This window comes from Trichomycterus rosablanca, chromosome 1 (genome assembly GCF_030014385.1).
Source record: "Trichomycterus rosablanca isolate fTriRos1 chromosome 1, fTriRos1.hap1, whole genome shotgun sequence".
Lineage (NCBI taxonomy): Eukaryota > Metazoa > Chordata > Actinopteri > Siluriformes > Trichomycteridae > Trichomycterus > Trichomycterus rosablanca.
Genome location: NC_085988.1, coordinates 79,444,930 through 79,465,755, shown reverse-complemented (window position 1 = coordinate 79,465,755; position 20,826 = coordinate 79,444,930). Strand labels below are relative to the sequence as shown.

General features: G+C 40.4%; 1 protein-coding gene across 1 annotated transcript in view; it reads left to right on the top strand.

The window, feature by feature from the left end:
- The window catches only part of LOC134315983 (copine-8), a 200,578-nt gene that overhangs the window by 61,601 nt on the left and 118,151 nt on the right, over nucleotides 1-20,826 (top strand). The window contains exons 2-3 of the mRNA XM_062996469.1: nucleotides 6,191-6,231; nucleotides 14,505-14,551. Coding sequence (XP_062852539.1) covers nucleotides 6,191-6,231; nucleotides 14,505-14,551 — 88 coding nt within the window. The remainder of the gene's footprint in view (nucleotides 1-6,190; nucleotides 6,232-14,504; nucleotides 14,552-20,826) is intronic.

The window sequence follows — 20,826 nt, the reverse complement described above, 5'->3', positions numbered from 1 at the left end:
AATCCGCCATCTTTTCCTGTGCAGTGGGTACAACAGAGGACTTTCCCTCATTTCTGTATTTTGATCTGAGGTTAAACCATTAAGACAGTTAAACCATTTAGACCCAGTGTGGCGACACATGAATATGTATGAGTGTTAAATCTCCTATTCAGCGCCAAACACAAAAAATTGAAATGCATTCCTGACATTTGTGTTATTTTTATTGCACATGGTATTTTTCCAAATCAGAACCTGAATCATTAGTCACTAAAACCCAATGTCATAGACAGAGCTGTTACTTATTCCTGGAGATCAATCTCCAACCCAGGATCTAGTCGTCTCTCTTAATGACTCCCAGATCAGACCATCCGATAATGTAAGAAGCCTTGGTGTCGTCCTGGATAACCAGCTGACCTTCTCTTCTCATGTCGCCAACATGACGAGAGCGTGCCGGTTCCTCCCTTGCATCAAAAATTTTTCCATTTCTTTCCATGGAAGCCACTCAGATTGTTGTCCAGTCACTTGTAATCTCACAGTTGGACTACTGCAACTCCCTCCTGGCAGGTGCTTCTATGCTCACTATTAAACCCCTGCAAGTCATTCAAAATGCAGCTGCCCATCTGGTTTTTAACCAACCCAAACTCTGCCACATCACCCCACTGCTGCGTTCTCTTCACTGGCTTCCTGTAGCTTTGCACATTCAGTTTAAAACACTGATGCTCGCCTACCAAGCCAACACTAGTCTCACTCGACTTGATCCTCCACCCAGAACTTGAGAAAGACATGGAGCATCAAGGCTTTCCTCTGTTTTTGCACCCAAGTGGTGGAACGAACTTCCCATGTCTGTTCGAACATCTTAGTCTCTCGCTGTCTTTAAAAGAAGATTAAAAACCTTCATCACCTCTTTACTAAGCACTTAAGCTGATATGTACTTACTAACGCTCTTATTTATTTCTTGCATAAAAAAACCCTTTGGTTCTAACAGGGTTTTCAGCAGATGTTCTTGGACTGTTGTTTACTTCAACTAAAGTAAGTTAATGTTCATTATGGAAGTACTTTTGTAAGTTGCTCTGGATAAGAGTGTCTGCTTAATGCAGAAAATGTAAATGTAAATAAACAACAGTGCTTTTTATTTGGTTCATTTTGCATTTAAAACATTTGTCTGTCAGTGAAATTATCATGGGGTGGTAAGTGCCAGGTGTGCAACTAAGTAGATATTGAAAATGAACCCAGTCGCAGGCATAACCAAAGCAGAATAATACACACAGAATAAAAAAACACCTATAAGTGGCCTGTTGAGATATCAGAGAGTCTATTAGGAGATGCTATTAGGCGACTGAGCATCTACACAGACATGATTGGCTATGTCTGAGGGTGGCAGAAGTCCTGTGATGGATTGGCACTCTGTCCAGGGTATTCCTGCTTTGCCTTGTTCTAGAACAGCTAAAAAATTAATGAAGCGGTATCTTTCTTATCGTGAAATCATTCACATTGACCTCAACTGAAGCAACTGAGGCGTGTAGTTTTTTGGAGTCCTGTAGTTTCATTTGTGATCCCTGGATGAATCAGCAATGTGTTTTGGTGAACTTTTGGTAATCTGGGAACCTTCTGGGAAAATTTGCCACTGTTCCAAGTTTTCTCCAATTGTGGATATTGTTCTCTGAAGTCCCAGAGCCTTAGAAATTTTCCAGACTGACAGATTAATCTTTTTGTATTTTTATTAGAATATTGTTAGAACGTGGCATTATGGGCTTCTTTTTGAGACATTCTAGCTGCTTCACACTGTCAGACCGTGACGTTTAGATTTAACAGGTCTGGCAGTAATAAATCATGGGTGTGGCTAGAGAAATTAAGCAAATTTTTCAATCGAATTTTGTTTAATTTAGCATATTATGTTTAGGTTATAACTTGGGTTAAGTGTGGAAAATATGCTTAAATAAAAGAAATCATAAAGTGTCTGTAATTTTTCACATTACTGTATGTATAAGTAAAGTTTGATATGTAATAATCTGTTGATACCCTGTTATAGGGCTGCCGGGTTTAGCGTCGACGTCAATATTTTAAAAACTATGTTTATAAATTATACTTTTAAATTTCTACAATGTTTCCATTCATATAATTGTTCATATGATTTCCCTCGGCACTACATGCTACGTACTACTACTGTACACAGCAGCACTAGCGCGATGTTGCACGTCTATATCGTTTCATTAAGCTTCTTAATCGCGAGATCTTGGAATTCCATATTTCTTAGCGAGTTCAGTGAGGGCGCATGAGACATGACAAAACTTTGACTTCTATATTGTTTCATTACGTTTCTTAATCGCGAGATCTTGGAATAGCGTGTTCTTTAGGGAGTTCAGTTTAGGGCGCATTCACGTAAGAGGCAACACGCGCCGCACACTTTTGCTGCGTTGGGCTTGCGATTTTGCGATTGCCGCGACGCAAAAAACTTCTCGTGTGAATGCACCCTAACACTTACCACTTTGCTTACATCGCTTAGAATTTGAAGTAAGTTTTAAATGAATGTGTAGGTTAGAATCTGGGCTCATTCTGTCGTTACTGTACTTTGGACTTAATTAGACGAGCCCACCTCTAACTATTTTATTTCTGCTATAATTTTAAGCACTTTGCTTTGTGTACAGAATGCCATAAACACATGCTGCACTTTGTTTAATAAGAAGCACTTGAGAATTTGATAATATGGACATAAACCCTGTTTACATTTAGTTTTGTGCCATATTATTATGCCATACAGTTTGTTGTTAAAATAAAAGAAGCTTAAATGAGATTCTGAATTAAATTTTTGGAGGAAAATTAATTGTTTAGATTAATCGACTAACCTGTAAAATAGTCTATAGATTAATTGATAGAAAAATAGTCGTTAGTGGCAGCCCTACCCTGTTATCAGCTCTTCTCTTGGCCAGCTGACACCAACAGTTATGTCTGTCCTGATTTGGACACCCTTTCTTTTTGTCTGTTAAAAATTCAATGCTTGGCATTTAATAAAGTCATGCTGTCATTTATAGGATGCAGTTATGAAATGCTGCCAAGGTGTGTGTGTGTGTGTGTGTGTGTGTCACTCCTGAGACTGTCATGTTTGTTTCATGGTTGCTCCCACCATTCTTATCTTGGGTCGTTAGATTGTGAAGTCCAGGAGACGCAATTAACTGATGAATACATTTGGCCGCCTCTCACCAGCTCTACTCTTTATCACTTTAATCTTACTCTCTAACTGTCGCTCACTCTCACACACACACACACACACACAAATACAGATGTTATTGCTGAAGACATTGTATTTGTAGTTGGGACATGTCAAAAGCAAAAAAGAAATGTGTGTGATTTTGTAATTCTTTTGAACCTTTATTTAATTGACAGTCGTACAAATAATTGTAATGTTTTGTCTGGGTGAGCTTATCATAGATTAGAGATGCAGTCGGGATAGTAGAGCTTCTCCTGACATCTTTAGTGTCATTATTAGAAGACTATAAGCAGAATTTTCCTTTTTACTGGAAAATGATGCAAAATATCCAAATCATTTTTGTTTAAAAAAAGTAATTTACACACAAATCCACATAAGTGTCACGAATTCAGTCCCTCTGTTCCTTGGATCTCTCCTGGAGAGTGCCTATGTGCCACGCCCCTCTCTCCTGGAGCAGTCTCCAGCCAACACCCCTTTTGTGATTGGTCTACAGGTAATTAGCCACAGCTGAAGCTTGTCTGAGCTAAAAGGATTTAAGAAGGCAGCTGGGAAACAGTGGTTGGAGACTGTTTTGGATTTGTTTGATTTGACTTGGTCCTGGTTTGGTAATTTACCTTAGCCAGTGATTTTGGTCTGTCTGTAAGTTTAGGTCTGTTTAGCCTTTGTTTGTTTGCCTTATTCCTTGTTTAGTTCTGTTCCTGTTTGTCTTAAGTTTAGTTTTTGTTTAGCTTTGTTTATGTTTGTTTAGTGATTCTGTCTTGTCACATGTTTAGGGTTTAGGTTCCTGTTTTGTGTTTAGTATTTAGTTTAGCCTTTGCTTTGTTCTTGTGTGTTTAGATTAGTATTATCTTTGTTCATTAATGTTTAGATTAGTAGTTAGCTTAGCAGTTAGATTTAGCTTAGGTCATGTTAGTTTGTCTTGTTTGAATCTGTCTTGTTACCTGCTTTGTGTTTCATCAATAAACCCTTTATTCAACATGTGTGTGTTTGCCCCTCTTGTCCCGTCATAGCCCATATAGCGTTACAATAAGCACATTTGAACATGTAGTCAGACTCTATACTGATGCAACAGCTTCATTGTTTATAATGTTACTGTGTAATAGTTCAGTTCATGATTTATTTAGTATAAATACATAGTAAAGTTTATTCTTCTTGGATTAGAATAGCCAAATCTGCTTGATTACTCACTATCCCACCATCCAGCCTACATGGGTTTGGTGATCCCACCTTCTTTAGCCTGGCTCCATCACTCTAGAACTCTCTTCCACCTCATGTCCAACAGGCTGACAAAATCTCCATTTAAAACTAAACTGAAAATCCATCTTTTCTCTTTTGCTTACGTCAAACCAACACTTTGTCCACTTTTAAAACTGCTAGGCTGATACAGTGGACCATCATGCCAGCCCACCACCACTATGAATTGGGTTTGAATCTCTGTGGTGCTGTCAGCTTGTTTGTTGTCTGATTGGCTATGACTGAGTGGTGTGGCTGAAGCTCCAGGTGTTACTACCTTACACTCGGTGTTTCCCTGTGGAACCAGACCCATTGCAACCCTGATTAGGATCAAATGAATGAATTAAATGTTTTGGCTGAAGAACTTGATTGTATTTTGTAAATATAAACAAATTTATTATTTGAATCCTGTAACACACCTTAAAAAGATTGGACGAGGTTAAAAAAAGGAATAACATTTTTTATAATATTCAGGTTAGATGGTTTTGAAACGTTCCTCAATTAGACGGTGAATTGGTAACAGATACGAGACTGCGGCTACTATTTTGCGTCAGGATTTTGTAAATACATGAAAGTCTATGTAAGGCAAGGCTAAAAACCACTGTTGTGCAAACTGAAACTTCATTATGCAAAGAGAAAGCTGTACATCGATCATGCACTAAAATGCAGCCGAGTTCTCTTGGCCCAAGTTTATCTCATTTGCACTAAAAGAGAGCGGAAACCTGCTGTGGTTTGATGAATTCACGTTCAGCTGTGTTCTCTGTGTCAAAAATGACCATCCAGACTGTTATGAGCAAAACGTGCAAAACCAACGTATGTCATGGTATGGGGTGCATTGGTGCCTACGGCATGAGTGACATCGTAGACACAGTGTGTGTGTGTGTGTGTGTGTGTGTGTGTGTGTGCGCTTAAAATTGGGTTTATTTATAGGGAATTATGTCATTTTCATTTGATTTTATCCAAAGCGGCTTACAGTACTGTGGCAGTATATTGTCTAAGCAATTAAGGGATTAAGGGCCTTGCTCAAGGGCCCAACAGTGACAACCTGGTGGTTGTGCTTGAACCAGCGAGGAACATTTGGATATTTGGGGACATTTTGCAGGAATTCAAACTCTCATACACTAAGAGAGGGTGGCACGATGGCTAAGTGGGTAGCACTGACGCCTCACAGCAAGAAGGTCCTGGGTTCGATCCCCAGGTGGGGCGGTCCGGGTCCTTTCTGTGTGGAGTTTGCACATATATAACCTTGTGAACTGATGACCCTTGTGTAATGAGTAACTACCGTTTCTGTCATGAATGTAACCAAAGTGTAAAACATGACGTTAAAATCCTAATAAACAAACAAACAAACACTAAGAGAACAGTGCAGTCTTAATGCTAGACTCTGGCTGTAAAGGGGTCTGTGTTATTCTTTAACTGGCATTGTACAGTGAAAGAATAATGCTGGTGACTGCAAATCAGTAACTATTCCAACTGACTGGCTGATTAATATAATAAAGCATTTATATACTAATAGGAGTGGTTCTTTCCTAGATGACAATTTCTTTATCCGCATACTGAGCATATGATGTAACTTTTGCAGTCACAGTTCTGACATGGAGGACAGATATATCCAGAACATACATCAGAACATCTACTGAGAGGATCTTTTGGATGAACGGTGGAGAAAAATAATGGCTTGAACAATATAACATCATCTTATGTCTGTGTATCAGCTTTTTTCCTTTTAACAAATGTACATTTTTAATTTTTTTACATGTTTTCTCTCTACAGAAATCTGCTGGACAGGGACACATTCTCCAAATCAGATCCAAGTAAGAGTTTAACATTTTACTGTTTCTGCTGCTCTTTAAGACATGTTTACATTCAACACTTTGTACTGTTGTGAAATCCTACATTCTAGTACTACATTCAGTATAAGGATGCTAAATACACCGATTATCCATAACATTAAAACCACCTCCTTGTTTCTACACTCACTGTCCATTTTATCAGCTCCACTTACCATATAGAAGCACTTTGTAGTTGTACAATGACTGACTGTAGTCCATCTGTTTCTCTGCATGCTTTGTTAGCCCCCCACAGAACAGGTATTATTTAGGTGGTGGATCATTCTCAGCACTGCAGTGACACTGACATGGTGGTGGTGTGTTAGTGTGTGTTGTGCTGGTATGAGTGGATAAGACACAGCAGCGCTGATGGAGTTTTTAAACACCTCACTGTCACTGCTGGACTGAGAATAGTCCACCAACCAAAAATATATCCAGCCAACAGTGCCCCATGGGCAGCGTCCTGTGTCCACTGATGAAGGTCTAGAAGATGATCGACTCAAACAGCAGCAATAGATGAGCGATCGTCTCTGACTTTACATCTACAAGGTGGACCAACCAGGTAGGAGTGTCTAATAGAGTGGACAGTGAGTGGACACGGTATTTAAAAACTCCATCAGCGCTGCTGTGTCTGATCCACTCATACCAGCACAACACACACTAACACACCACCACCATGTCAGTGTCACTGCAGTGCTGAGAATGATCCACCACCTAAATACCTGCTCCGTGGGGGTCCTGACCATTGAAGAACAGGGTGAAAGCAGGCTAAAAAAGTATGTAGAGAAACAGATAGACTACAGTCAGTAATTGTAGAACTACAAAGTGCTCCTGTATGGTGGAGCTGATTACATCGACAGTGAGTGTAGAAACAAGGAGGTGGTTTTAATGTTATGGTTGATTGGTGTGTGTATATATATATACATATATATATACTGTGGGGCCAAAAAGTATTTTGTCAGCCACTGATTGTGCAAGTTCTCCTACTTAGAAAAATGAGAGAGGTCTGTAATTTTCATCATAGCTACACTTCAACTATGAAAGACAAAATGAGAAAAAAAAAATCCAGGAAATCACATTGTAGGATTTTTAAAGAATTTATTTGTAAATTATGGTGGAAAATAAGTATTTGGTCAATAACAAAAGTTCAACTCAACACCAGGTTTGCACACACTGTAGCTGGTATTTTGGCCCATTCCTCCATGCAGATCTCCTCTAGAGCAGTGATGTTTTGGGGCTGTCGCTGGGCAACACGGACTTTCAACTCCCTCCACAAATTTTCTATGGGGTTGAGGTCTGGAGACCTGGAATGACCTGGAATGTCCAGGACCTTGAAATGCTTTTTACGGAGCCACTCCTTCGTTGCCCGAGCGGTGTGTTTGGGATCATTGTCATGCTGGAAGACCCAGCCACGTCCCATCTTCAATGCTCTCACTTTGTTTGTCTAGTCTTGTTCTAAACCATCTTGTGTAAACCTGTCTTGTTAGCTTTTTAAAAAATTTTTATTTATATTTTTTCCCCTCTTTTATCCCCCAATTTTTATCCCCAGTCTAGTCGTGTCCAATTACCCTGTATGCGTCCTCTATACTGATTCGACCCTTCACCGCTGACTGAGGATGCCTCTCAACTGCCTTGCACCCCCTCCAGCAAGTACAGTCAGTACAGATAGTGCATTTTTCACCTGCACGAGTCGAGTTCATACACTTGACGGGCACTGTGTATGGAGGGCCACACCCCCATCAGCATTATTCCTCAGCCCTGTGCAGGCGCCATCGGTCAGCCAGCAGGGGCCGCAGTTATGAGGACCTATGATCCGATTTTTACCCTCTAACCCTGAACAACAGCCAATCGTTGTTCATGCAGCCGCCCAGCCTAGTCGGAAAGGCAGAGCTGAGATTCGATACGATGTATTCGAAACCCCAACTCTGGTGAGCTAGCGTACTTTACCGCTGACCCACCTGAGCGGCACCGTCTTGTTACCTTTTTTGTCTTATCATTAAATACTTTTGTTTACATCTCTGCGTGTGTGTCTGCCCCCTCTTGTCTTTCCACATCAGCGTTACAAAAAACTACAATTATACAATTTTAAGATTGTGCTAATGCCGAACAGTGATACATGATAATAAATCCAGAAGCTTTTCTAGGATTGGAGAATCCAGATTTATGTAAAGAAAGGAAATATTGGGTTAGGCTAATAAATGAAGAAGAATAAATAAATAAATACATTAATGTAAGTGCAACTTAGAGGCTTATATCATAGTACATCTTGGACAATTTTACTTAATGCACATTTAACGTTGTATATAAATAAGGGAGAGGTAATTAGAAAATTGAAATAGTCTGAGCAGATTCTCGTTCTCCTCACGACCATTTAAATTTCATCTGGGTGCTTCTGTGTCCCCCCACCCTCCAAAAACATGCACTGTGTGAAATGCTTAGTTAATTTTTTCTTTAGATGTAAATAAATAAGTAAGCGTGTGTGTGAGTGTGTGTGTGGCGCCCCACAATAAATAGACTATAAATAAATGAATGTGGTTGATGTCTTTTTAGCCACTTTGTTGCTTGAGTGCACCAATAAGCACAGTTGCACTTCTTTCTATGTGTTTTGCTATGAACTCAGAATGCAGCTTCAGTGTTTTATATAGACTAATAAATCAAAGACACTCGAGTCATTGAGAGCCAACCGGACAGTGAGGGTGTATAATATGGATCTGAGTGCAGCTAGAGTCTCACAGAGCCAGGAATTTATATGACAAGATTAACGTCTGGAGAGTTCAGACCAGGGTGGCATGGTGGTGCGGTGTATAGTGCTGTTGCCTTACAGCAAGAAGGGTCTGGGTTTGATGTTCTTTTTTTGTGGAGTTTGCATGTTTTCCTGTGTATATGTGGTTTTTAGGTGCTACGGTTACCTCCCCTAAGTCTAAAGACATGCAGTCAGGCCATCCAGAGCTAAGTAATAAGTAAGTAAGGAATTAAGTAAATAGAAGGAAAGGAAGTAAGTAAGAAATAAGAAAGTAAGGAAGTAAGTAAATAGAAGGAAAGGAAGTAAGTAAGAAATAAGTAAGTAAGGAAGTAAGTAAATAGAAGGAAAGGAAGGAAGTAAGAAATAAGTAAGTAAGGAAGTAAGTAAATAGAAGGAAAGGAAGGAAGTAAGAAATAAGTAAGTAAGAAATAAGTAAGTAAGGAGGTAAGAAAGTAATAAATACGTAGGGAAGTAAGTAATAGGTAAGGAAGTAAGTAAATAAGTAGGAAGGAAGGAAGGAAGTAATAAGTAAGTAAGTAATAAGTGAGTAAGTAAGTACGTATGTAGAAAGGAAGAAAGTGAGTAATAGGTAAGGAAGGGGGAAGTAAGTAAGAAGGAAGGAGTAAGTAAGTAATAAGTGAGTAAGTACGTATGTAGAAAGGAAGAAAGTAAGTAGTAGGTAAGTAGGTAATAAGTGAGTAAGTACGTATGTAGGAAGGAAGGAAGGAAGTAATAGGTAAGTAAGTAAGAAGTAAGTAAGTAATGAGTAATTAAGTAAGTCTGTAGGAAGTAAGTAAGTAATAAGTAAGTACGTATGTAGGAAGTAAGTAAGTAATAAGTGAGTAAGTACGTATGTAGGAAGGAAGGAAGGAAGCAATAGGTAAGTAAGAAGTAAGTAAGTAATGAGTAATTAAGTAAGTCTGTAGGAAGTAAGTAAGTAATAAGTAAGTACGTATGTAGGAAGTAAGTAATAAGTGAGTAAGTACGTATGTAGGAAGGAAGAAAGTAAGTAATAGGTAAGTAAGTAAGAAGTAATTAAGTAATAAGTGAGTAAGTAAGTACGTTTGTAGGAAGTAAGTAAGTAATAAGTGAGTAAGTAATAAGTGAGTAAGTACATACAGTACAGGCCAAAAGTTTGGACACACCTTCTCATTCCTGTGGTTTTTCTTAATTTTTTTAAAATTTTCTACATTGTAGATTAATACTAAAGACATCCAAACTATGAAGGAACACATATGGAATTATGTAGTAAACAAAAAAGTGTTAAACAAACCAGAATATGTTTTATATTTTAGATTCTTTAAAGTAGCCATCTTTTGCTTTAATGACAGATTTGCACACTCTTTGAAATTTTCTCAACCAGCTTTATTAGGTTTCCACCTGGAATGGTTTTCAATGAATGTTTGTGCCTTGTCTAGAGTGAATTTTTGGAATTTGTTGCTTTTTTAATGTGTTTGAGACCATCAGTTGGGTTGTGCAGAGGTAGAGTTGGTAAAATATAAAACATATTCTGGTTTGTTTAACACTTTTTGGTTCACTACATAATTCTTCATAGTCTTCAGTATTAATCTACAATGTAGAAAATAAAAATAATCAAGAAAAAACATTGAAGAGAAGGTGTGTCCAAACTTTTGGCCTGTACTGTATGTAGAAAGGAAGAAAGGAAGTAATAAGTAAGTAAGTAATAAGTGAGTAAGTAATAAGTAAGTAAGTAATAAGTAAGTACGTATGTAGGAAGTAAGTAATAAGTGAGTAAGTACGTATGTAGGAAGGAAGAAAGTAAGTAATAGGTAAGTAAGTAAGAAGTAAGTAAGTAATAAGTGAGTAAGTAAGTACGTATGTAGGAAGTAAGTAAGTAATAAGTAAGTAAGTAATAAGTAAGTAATAAGTGAGTAAGTACATATGTAGAAAGGAAGAAAGGAAGTAATAAGTAAGTAAGTAATAAGTGAGTAAGTAATAAGTGAGTAAGTAATAAGTAAGTAAGTAATAAGTAAGTAAGTAATAAGTAAGTAATAAGTGAGTAAGTACGTACGTATGTAGGAAGGAAATTCCAAATTGCACTGTACTTTACTGTATAGTCTGTGTTAACTAATACACTTAGTAGTTCAGTAACACATCATGTAGTTTATATGTGATTTAGAATGGAGACTAAAAGCATTAACACACATTAACACATGTCTGCACAGGTAAAATTCATCAGATAACGTGACTTGGTGTGGCCACAAATCCTTAATTATTTAAATGCATTTCCCAGATGCAGATCTCACTAGGAGAACATCAGCTGGCCCTGCCAGAGTAAACTGCAGCTAATAGGTATTTCAAACTCATACCGTTAGGTTTTAGCTATGAACACGGCTTTCCAAATCGAACAGCATCCATCTGGCTTAAATGAGCATTATGTGGTAATTAGAAAGGCTTGATTTCACCTCTATAAAGTCCAGATTACATCTCAAATCGCTCTTACACAATCTGGATGTGACTCAGACCTCTTTGTTCATTCTTACTCTGATGTGAGGAGCGTTCTCCGGGTTCCAGTGACTAATCTTGATGGTGATGGCTGCAGATATAGAAACAAGGTGGGCGGTTAATTTATTTTGACATTTGCTTTATGCAGAAATGACTAAACCGTGCAGGTCCGGCCCTAATTATCAGACGTGGACCATATTGAAAAAGGCATCCATGGATGAGCAGGGTTTTCGTGAAGATGGAAGCTGCTAGGTTGTTAATTTTTCCATTTAAGCCACATTAATGAGTAAAATCAATTACATGCTTTTTTTGCAACAGTTTGGGAAACCTTTTTCTCGGTTTCAGCATAACTGTGCCCTGATGCATTTAGAGAGCTCCATAAACATGTTATTACTGGTTTGGTGTGAAGAAACTCTGTTAAAACCTGTATTAATTGGAATTTGTTTTTGCCAACGTTTGGCAAGTTTATTGGCAAAGGTTCAGAAGTCCCCACAGTATACACCGATCTGACATGACATTAAGACCACTGACAGGTGGCGTGAATAAAACTGGTTATCTCTTCATCATGGCACCTGTTAGTGGGTGGGATATATTAGGCAGCAAGTGAACATTTTATCCTCAGAGTTGATGTTAGAAGCAGGAAAAATGAACAAGCGTAAGGAATTGAGCGAGTTTGACAAGGGCCAAATTGTGATGGCTAGACGACTGGGTCAGAGCATCTCCAAAACTGCAGCTCCTGTGGGGTGTACCCGGTCTGCAGTGGTCAGTATCTATCAGTATCAAAAGTGGTCCAAGGAAGGAACAGTGGTAAACCGGCGACAGGGTCAATGGCGGCCAAGGCTCATTGATGAACTTGGGGAGCGAAGGCTGGCCCGTGTGGTCTGAGCCAACAGACGAGCTACTGTAGCTCAAATTGCTGAAGAAGTTAATGCTGGTTCTGATAGAAAGGTGTCAGAATACACAGTGCATTGTATTTTGTTGCGTATAGGGCAGCAAAAGGGGGACCAACAATATTAGGAAGGTGGTCATAATGTTATGTATATATCACATAACCAAGTGTTGGAGAAATTGCAAAAAAAACAACTCATTGTTTTTAATACTAATAATGTGTCATTTTTATATACACAAAAACACACATGCTGGCACAACAAATCAATCAGTCACAGATCATCATTTGCAGGTCTGTTAGGTGTCACAGGTCACATTTAGTGCACTCATCCTCATCTAATGGATGGCCCATTCGCTTTGTCCTGGTCAGGGTTGCAGTGGGTCTGATTCATTAGGCGAAAGTTAGACTGACTGCACAGCTTTGGACTGTGTGAGGAAACCGGAGCTCCCAGAGAAAACCCACAGAGATACGAGGAGAACATGCAAACTTCACAAAGAAAGGACCCAGACTGTCCAGCCTGGGAATCAAACACATTAGATGAGAAAAATTTTGGTACAGTCAGACAGTGTCTTTTTTAATCTAAAAGTTCGTCTCAGGGTGTAGAGATGGAGTGATTCAGACAAGTAACGAGTGGCAAGATTATAACATTATCCAGAGCGACTTACAGAAGTGCTTCCACTTCTACTCTAGTTTAAGTAGAAAACAGTCCAAGAACACACATCTGCTGAAGATTATGAAGAAGAGCTTTGTAGGTGAAAAGTAGTATTTTGTGTTGAATGCGGGACATGATCATAAGTAAGTAGTCGAGCTGCTGAGTGTTGAATGAACCCATAGCTGATCAGACCATTGAACAGGGCACTGCAGTAGTCCGTTTGTGAATTTCTGAATGCATGAATTAGAGTCTCTGCATATTGTACACTCTGTAAAAGAAGAAATCTTGCAATATTATGAAGATTAAAAAGAGTTAATTTGGCTTCAGAATTAAAAACTGAGTCAGAAATAACACTAAGGTTGCAGACTGTTTGTGAAGTGTTGTTCAGCTTTTCAGTAATACCAGTGGCAAACTAAGCACCTATGTTTTTTTATTTTGCTTACGACTAAAAGGATCACAGATTTGTCGGAGTTGAGCTTGGGAAAATTGGAATGCATTCAGTTATTTGTTTTACAAGGAGGAGGAATACATGCAGCACAGGATGAGCTGATGTACGTAGATCTGAGTGTCATCAGCATAATGAAACCTGGGATTGTGAGGTCGTATAATAGGACCAAGAGAAAGCATTTAGATTGTGAAAAGAAGAGGACCTAAAACTGATCCCTGAGGAACAGCTTGCTGGAGTGGAGCAGTAAATGATTTGTGTTTTTGGATAGAAATAAAGCAGGGAATAGTCGTGTCTGTAATGCTAATTGAAGAGGCAAGCTGTATGTCATTGCAAACGAGAATATTAAGATCGCCAGAGTCAGCAAATAGAAGATTTATTAATGTATTTATTAGGATTATTATTAGTCATACACACTTTGGTTACATGCATGACAGGACAGATAATTAAAGGTTACACAAGATTAATCAGTTTAAGTCTTTAACACCAAACACAGTCATGGACAATTTGTATCTCCAATTCACCTCACTTGCACGTCTTTGGACTTTAAAAGAAAATCGGAGCTCCCGGAGGAAACCCACACAGAAAGGATAGAAGATAGAGGATGATCATTGACTACCCTAAGCAGAGCAGCTCTCACCTCACAGCGAGAAGGTCCTGAGTTTGATTCCCAGGTGAAGCAGTCCGGGTCATTTCTGTGTGGAGTTTGTTCTTCCAGTGTCTGTGTGGGTTTCCTCTGGATGCTGTGGTTTCCTCACACAATCCAAACACATGCAGTCAGGTTAATTGAAGATACTAAAATTGCCCTAAGTGTGAATGCGTGGGTGAATGTGTTGGCCCTGTGATGGACTGGCGACCTGAGGTGTTTCCTACCTTTCGCCCAGTGAACTGTCCCCACCGTGATCATGAATAGGATAAAGCGCTGGTAAAACAGACAATGAATGAATAATTGAAACACATATTTCTTTGCCAAAAAAACAAATGAGTTCCCATGACTGCATTGACTTGCATGAACGTAGTGTCTAATATTTAATATTTAACACTAATTCTGTTTCTCTTGCAGTCTGTGTGCTGTACATTCAAGGAATCGGCAACATGGAGTGGAGAGAGGTGAGCTGTGCTGATTTATACAGTGATTTTCTCAACACTTTTTTGACTTTATTTTTTTTTTAAATAGAATAAAAGAAGCATTTTAAGGAGCTATCCTTTTTTTGGAACATCAATTTAGTCAAACAAAATACAACCCCAAATCAGAAAAAGTTGGGACAGTATGGAAAATGCAAATAAAATTAAAACAGTGTTCCTTACATTTACTTTGACTTTTATTTGATTGCAGAAAGGATGAACCTGAGATATTTCATGTTTTTTCTGCTCAACTTAATTTCATTTATTAATAAACATCCATTCCTGCATTTCAGGCCTGCAACACATTCCAAAAAAAGTTGGGACGGGGGCAATTTAGGTCTAGTAATGAGGTAAAAAAACTAAATAATGATGTGATTTTAAACAGGTGATGTCAACAGGTGATTGTAATCATGGTTTGGTACAAAATCAGCATCCAGGAAAGGCTGAGTCTTTGATGAGCAAAGATGATCAGAGGATCTCCAGTTTGTCCACAAATGTGTGAGAAAATGATTGAAATGTTTAAAAACAATGAACCTCAAAGAAAGATTGGAAGGGATTTGCATATTTCTCCCTCTACAGTGCATAATATCATTAAACCATTCAAGGAATCAGGAGGAATTTCAGTGCGTAAAGGCCAAGGGTGCAAGCTTAAGCTGAACACCCGTGATCTTCGATCCCTCAGACGGCACTGCATCAAGAACCGCCACTCAACAATAGCTGATATAACCACATGGGTGAGGGATTATACCTTCTCTGTGGTGGTCCTGTGGGGGGTCCTGACCATTGAAGAAAAGAGTGAAAGGGGGCTAACAAAGCATGTAGAGAAACAGGTGGACTACAGTCAGTAATTGTAGAACTACAAAGTGCTTCTACATGGTAAGTGGAGCTGGTAAAATGGACAGTGAGTGTAGAAACAAGGAGGTGGTTTTAATGTTATGGCTGGTCGGTGTATTTTTGTTCGTAGCCTGTGATTAAGCATATGTAACACATTCCGATTTTTTTGCATTTTCCTCCCAATCTAGTCGTATCCAATCACCTGATTGCATTACACTTCCTCTCTACTGATGTTTGCTTCTCAGACACGTGTGCAGTAGCCGACTGCATCTTTTCACGTGCACAAGTTCATATGTGGATCAGCTTTGTGTACAAAGAGCCACACTTGGATCACATGATCCCTCATCTGTGCAGGCGCCATCAATCAGCCAGCAGAGGTCGTAATTGCATCAGTTATGAGGAATCCCCTCTGGAACCCCTCTTGAACAACAAGCCTATCGTTGTTCGTGTAGGCGCTCAGCCTGCCCGTAGCAGAGCTGAGATTCGAATCGATGACTCTGATGTGCTAGCGTGTTTTACCGCTGCGCCTCCTGAACGGCAGATTTTTTATTTTTATTCATCCAATTCTCTATTTTTTTCTTAATTTAGCACAGCCAATTATTCTTCAGCTCCTGGAGACCCCGATCGCATCCATGCACAGTCCACCGGCCCCTTCTTCTTTACTCATACTTCGGTAGATGTGCACGTGAGGCCAGTCTCGCTCATGGAGAGTCATACACTGATCTCCACATTTCTACACTTCTGTACAGATACCTCGGGTTCTTACACAGTGTTGAAGACCCCGCTCACTTTTTAGTCCGACTAGAAGACTAGTGGCTAGTTTCGGCTGCTGCAGGCACTGCCAATTGTGCCTATTAGGTAGGGGGCGCCCAGCCAATTGGTAGGAGAGCTAAGATTTGAACTCGGGGAGTTGAGAATCCCAGCGCTGGTGTGCTAGCAGAATATCCCGCTGGACACATTTCGATTTTTACCTCACTGATTCACAGCTGATGAGAAATAATTAGCTCTCCTGATCTGATTCTGGGTTATTCTTGATCACACACTGATGGCTAACACAACATGAGAGTAAATTATCTAGCTAATTAACGTCAAGAACAATATCTCTCAAAATTATTAAATGACTTTGCTAATGAAGTATAAATGCAGGTCACATGTAATCAGCGAAGACTTTTACATCAGACGTACTTAAGACACAATTAGCAGATCAAACAGCTGGATGCAGGTACAAGCATGCAGTGTGTCAGGGTCCATTATTTCCCCTGCTAGCGCACCTGAGTTCTGTATTTCAAAACACCCAACACATTACAATATACACAGATGAGGCATAACATTATGACCACCTTCCTAATATTGTGTTGGTCCCCCTTTTGCTGGCAAAACAGCCCTGACCCGTTGAGGCATGGACTTTACTAGACCCCTGAAGGTGTGCTGTGGTATCTGGGACCAAGATGTTAGCAGCAGATTCTTTAACTCCTGTAAGTTGTGAGGTGGGGCCTCCATGGATCAGACTTGTTTGTCCAGCACATCCCACAGATGCTCGATTGCATTGAGATCTGGGGAATTTGGAGGCCAAGTCAAGACCTCAAACCCGTTGTTGTGCTCCTCAAATCATTTCTGGACCATTTTTGCTTTGTGGCAGGACGCATTATCCTGCTGAAAGAGGCCACAGCCGCACCCTGACTGGTCTGTGGCTATGCTGCCCCATACGCAACAAGATGTGATGCACTGTGTATTCTGACACCTTTCTATCAGAACCAGTACTAACTTCTTCAGCAATTTGAGCTACAGTAGCTCTACTGTTGGATCGGACCACACGGGCCAGCCTTCGCTCCCCACGTGCATCAATGAGCCTTGGCCGCCCATGACCCTGTCGCCGGTTTACCACTGTTCCTTCCTTGGACCACTTTCGATAGATAATGACCACTGCAGACCGGGAACACCCCACAAATCCTTACGCTTGTTAATTCTTCTAACATCAACTTTGAAGATAACATGTTCACTTGCTGCCTTATATATCCCCCCCACTAACAGGTGCCGTGATGAAGAGATCATCAGTGTTATTCACTTCATCTGTCAGTGGTTATAATGTTACGCCTAGTTGGTGTACTTCTTCTTCTTCTGGCGTATGTCCTTAGACCTTCAGCTCCGTTGTTGCTAGCCAGTCTAGTGTTTCGTCATCCAGATCCATTAACCCACGAGCGCCATTCGGTGGCCGGAATTTGGGGCAGCTGGTCATCACATGTTCCACTGTCTGTAATGGGTCCCCACATTCACAGTGGGCACTGTCCGCAAGACCCCATTTCTGCATCGCTGCTCCAAAGCGTCCCACCCCTGTCCTCAGGCGATTAAGGGTTGTCCACTCCTTACGGGTGAGCAAGTAGCTGAAGAGTAGTTGCAAGGTTGCATGCCCTTCAAGCGAAACAAATGTCTTCACATCGTCCACTGACCACAGCCCCAGTTGGTGTACTTAATGACTACATAAACAAAACACCCATCTTCTTAAATTCGTAAGTGTATTGTGGGTTTAAAAATGACTAAATCTACCAGGTCATGAATACACACACAGTAAAATGATCAGTGTGTTGTGTAAGATGTGATGTCATTTAACGTTGTGGCATGGACTCTTTATTCCTAGTTAGTAATGAGTCTAGAATCTCTGAGGCAGTGTGAGTGTTCCAGAAGGAAAATGTCATAAAACACACATCAGAATGGTTTTTGAATGGCTAAACAATCTAGCAATAGGGTCCTGGGTTCGATTCCTAGAAGGAGCCATCCTGGTCCTTTCTGTGTGGAGTTTGCTTGCTTCTCTCATGCCTGTGTGGGTTTCCTCCAGGTGCTCCGGTTTCCTCCCACAGCACATGCAAGGCATGCAGTCACATTAATTGCCCTGTGTGTGTGGACCGGCAACCTGTCCGGGGTGTTTCCTACCTTTCACCCAATGAATTGGCCCCTCCGTGACACTGAATAGATTAATGCCAATGAGGAACCCTGAAACAGTTTGGCCTCTGGTGACCAATCAAGGGGCCTGCACACGATACTGCGTTCTGTCAGACCCTGCCCCTGGCAGGTGAATAGAAATTCATGACAGCTTTGGCTCTCTTTGATAGGGGTGGGAAGTGGCAGCAGCATTGAGAGAGAGACCAGTTCCAATTGGACACAACTAAATTGGGTGAAAAGGGGGGGGGGGGGGGGGGGTCATCAAGTCTAATCCAAATCGAATCCACACTTTTAAGCATGGTGAAGAATGTGTGAGTTTCTGAGTGTTTGTTTTTGTTTATTTCATTTTAATATACAGCATTTAGTGGAAACCTTTATCCAAAGCAACTTACAGTATACAGTCTAAGCAATTGAGGTTTAAGGGCCTTGCTCAAGGGCCCAACAGTGGCAACCTGGCAGTGGTGGGGTTTGAACCAGCGACCTTCTACTTACTAGTCCAGTACCTTAACCACTAGACTACAACTACCGTGATTTTTAACCAACCTAAACACTGCCACATCACCCCACTGCTGCGTTCTCTTTACTGGCTTCCTGTAGTTGCCAAAAATGGACCGGCCCCAAGTTACCTTTGAGGTCTAATCAAACCCTGCTCTGTACCATGCACCCTCCGAGCCACTATACGTAGTCTCACTCGACTTGATCCTCCACTCAGAACTTGTGGAAGACACGTAGCATCATGGCTCTTAACTGTACTTGCACCCAAGTGGTAGAATGAATTTCTGTCTGTCCAAACATCTGAGTCTCTTAAAAACCTTCATCACCTCTTTACTAAGCACTTAGGCTGACATGTACTTACTTACTAATGCTCTTATTCATTTCTTGCATGAAAGAAACCTTTGGTTCTAACCGAGTTTCAGCAGATTTGTGTTCTTGTACTGTTGTTTACTTAAACTAGAGTAAGGTAATGTTTACTATGGAAGCACTTCTGTAAGTCACTCAGGATAAGAGCGTTTGCTAAATTCTGAAAATGTACATGTAAACATCTGGGAATAAATGAATAAAAACAAACTTTATATGTGGACTTGACTATGAGATCAAATCAGTCAGAAAACCACCAAATTTCTGCCAATCAAGTCTGTCTAACAGAGTAATCGAAGGTCAACCAGAGCTGTGCCAGAAGCTTGCTGTTGGCAAATGTGGCTAATTGATGTGAAAAAGGTTATGCATTATTTATGTGCTGTATGTATACTTGTGACCCAGCAGATTTTGTCACAAATTTAAGAATGCTCGCATTAACATACAATAGCTTGATAATTTAAAGTGAAATTCAGGTAGGCTTTTTTGGATGAAGAAGTGAGTCCATCCATTCAGTTACATTAAAATAATGGTTGCAAAAAAAATTGGAATCATAACACTTGTCATGACATACACCGATCAGCCATAACATTAAAACCACCTCCTTGTTTCTGCACTCACTCTCCATTTTATCAGCTCCACTTACCATATAGAAGCACTTTGTAGTTCTACAATTACTGACTGTAGTCCATCTGTTTCTCTGCATGCTTTGTTAGCCCCTTTCACCCTTTTCGTCAATGGTCTGGGGGTCCTGACCCCTGCAAAGCAGGTATTGTTTAGGTGGTGGATGATTCTCAGCACTGCAGTGACACTGACATGGTGGTGGTGTGTTAGTGTGTGTTGTGCTGGTATGAGTGGATCAGACATAGCAGCGCTGCTGGAGTATTTAAACACCTCAATGTCACTGCTGGACTGAGAATAGTCCACCAACCAAAAATATCCAGCCAACAGCGACCTATGGGCAGCGTCCTGTGACCACTGATAAGGGTCTAGAAGATGACCGACTCAAACAGCAGTAATAGATGAGCGATCGTCTCTGACTTTACATCTACAAGGTGGACCAACTAGGTAGGAGTGTCTAATAGATTGGACAGTGAGTGGACACTGTATTTAAAAACTCCAGCAGCGCTGCTGTGTCTGATCCACTCATACCAGCACAACACACACTAACACACCACCACCATGTCAGTGTCACTGCAGTGCTGAGAATGATCCACCACCTAAATAATACCTGCTCTGTGGGGGTCCTGTGGGGGTCCTGACCATTAAAGAACAGCATGAAAGGGGGCTAACAAAGCATGTAGAGAAACAGATGGACTACAGTCAGTAATTGTAGAACTACAAAGTGCTTCTATATGGTAAGTGGAGCTGATAAAATGGACAGTGAGTGTAGAAACAAGGAGGTGGTTTTAATGTTATGGTTGATCAGTGTAAATGGCATTTGGAAGTAAACGTAAACGTAGGCTGCGTCCAAAATCGCATACGTAAACAGTACATACTAAATTTGAGGCAGTATGCACTGCTCGGTCGGTAAAGCAGTATGCTCTTTCAGTACGCAAGTGTGAAGTATGCACACAGCCTCGGACGTACTATGTCCACCATCCTACCAATGTCATGTGATGCATGACCTTACA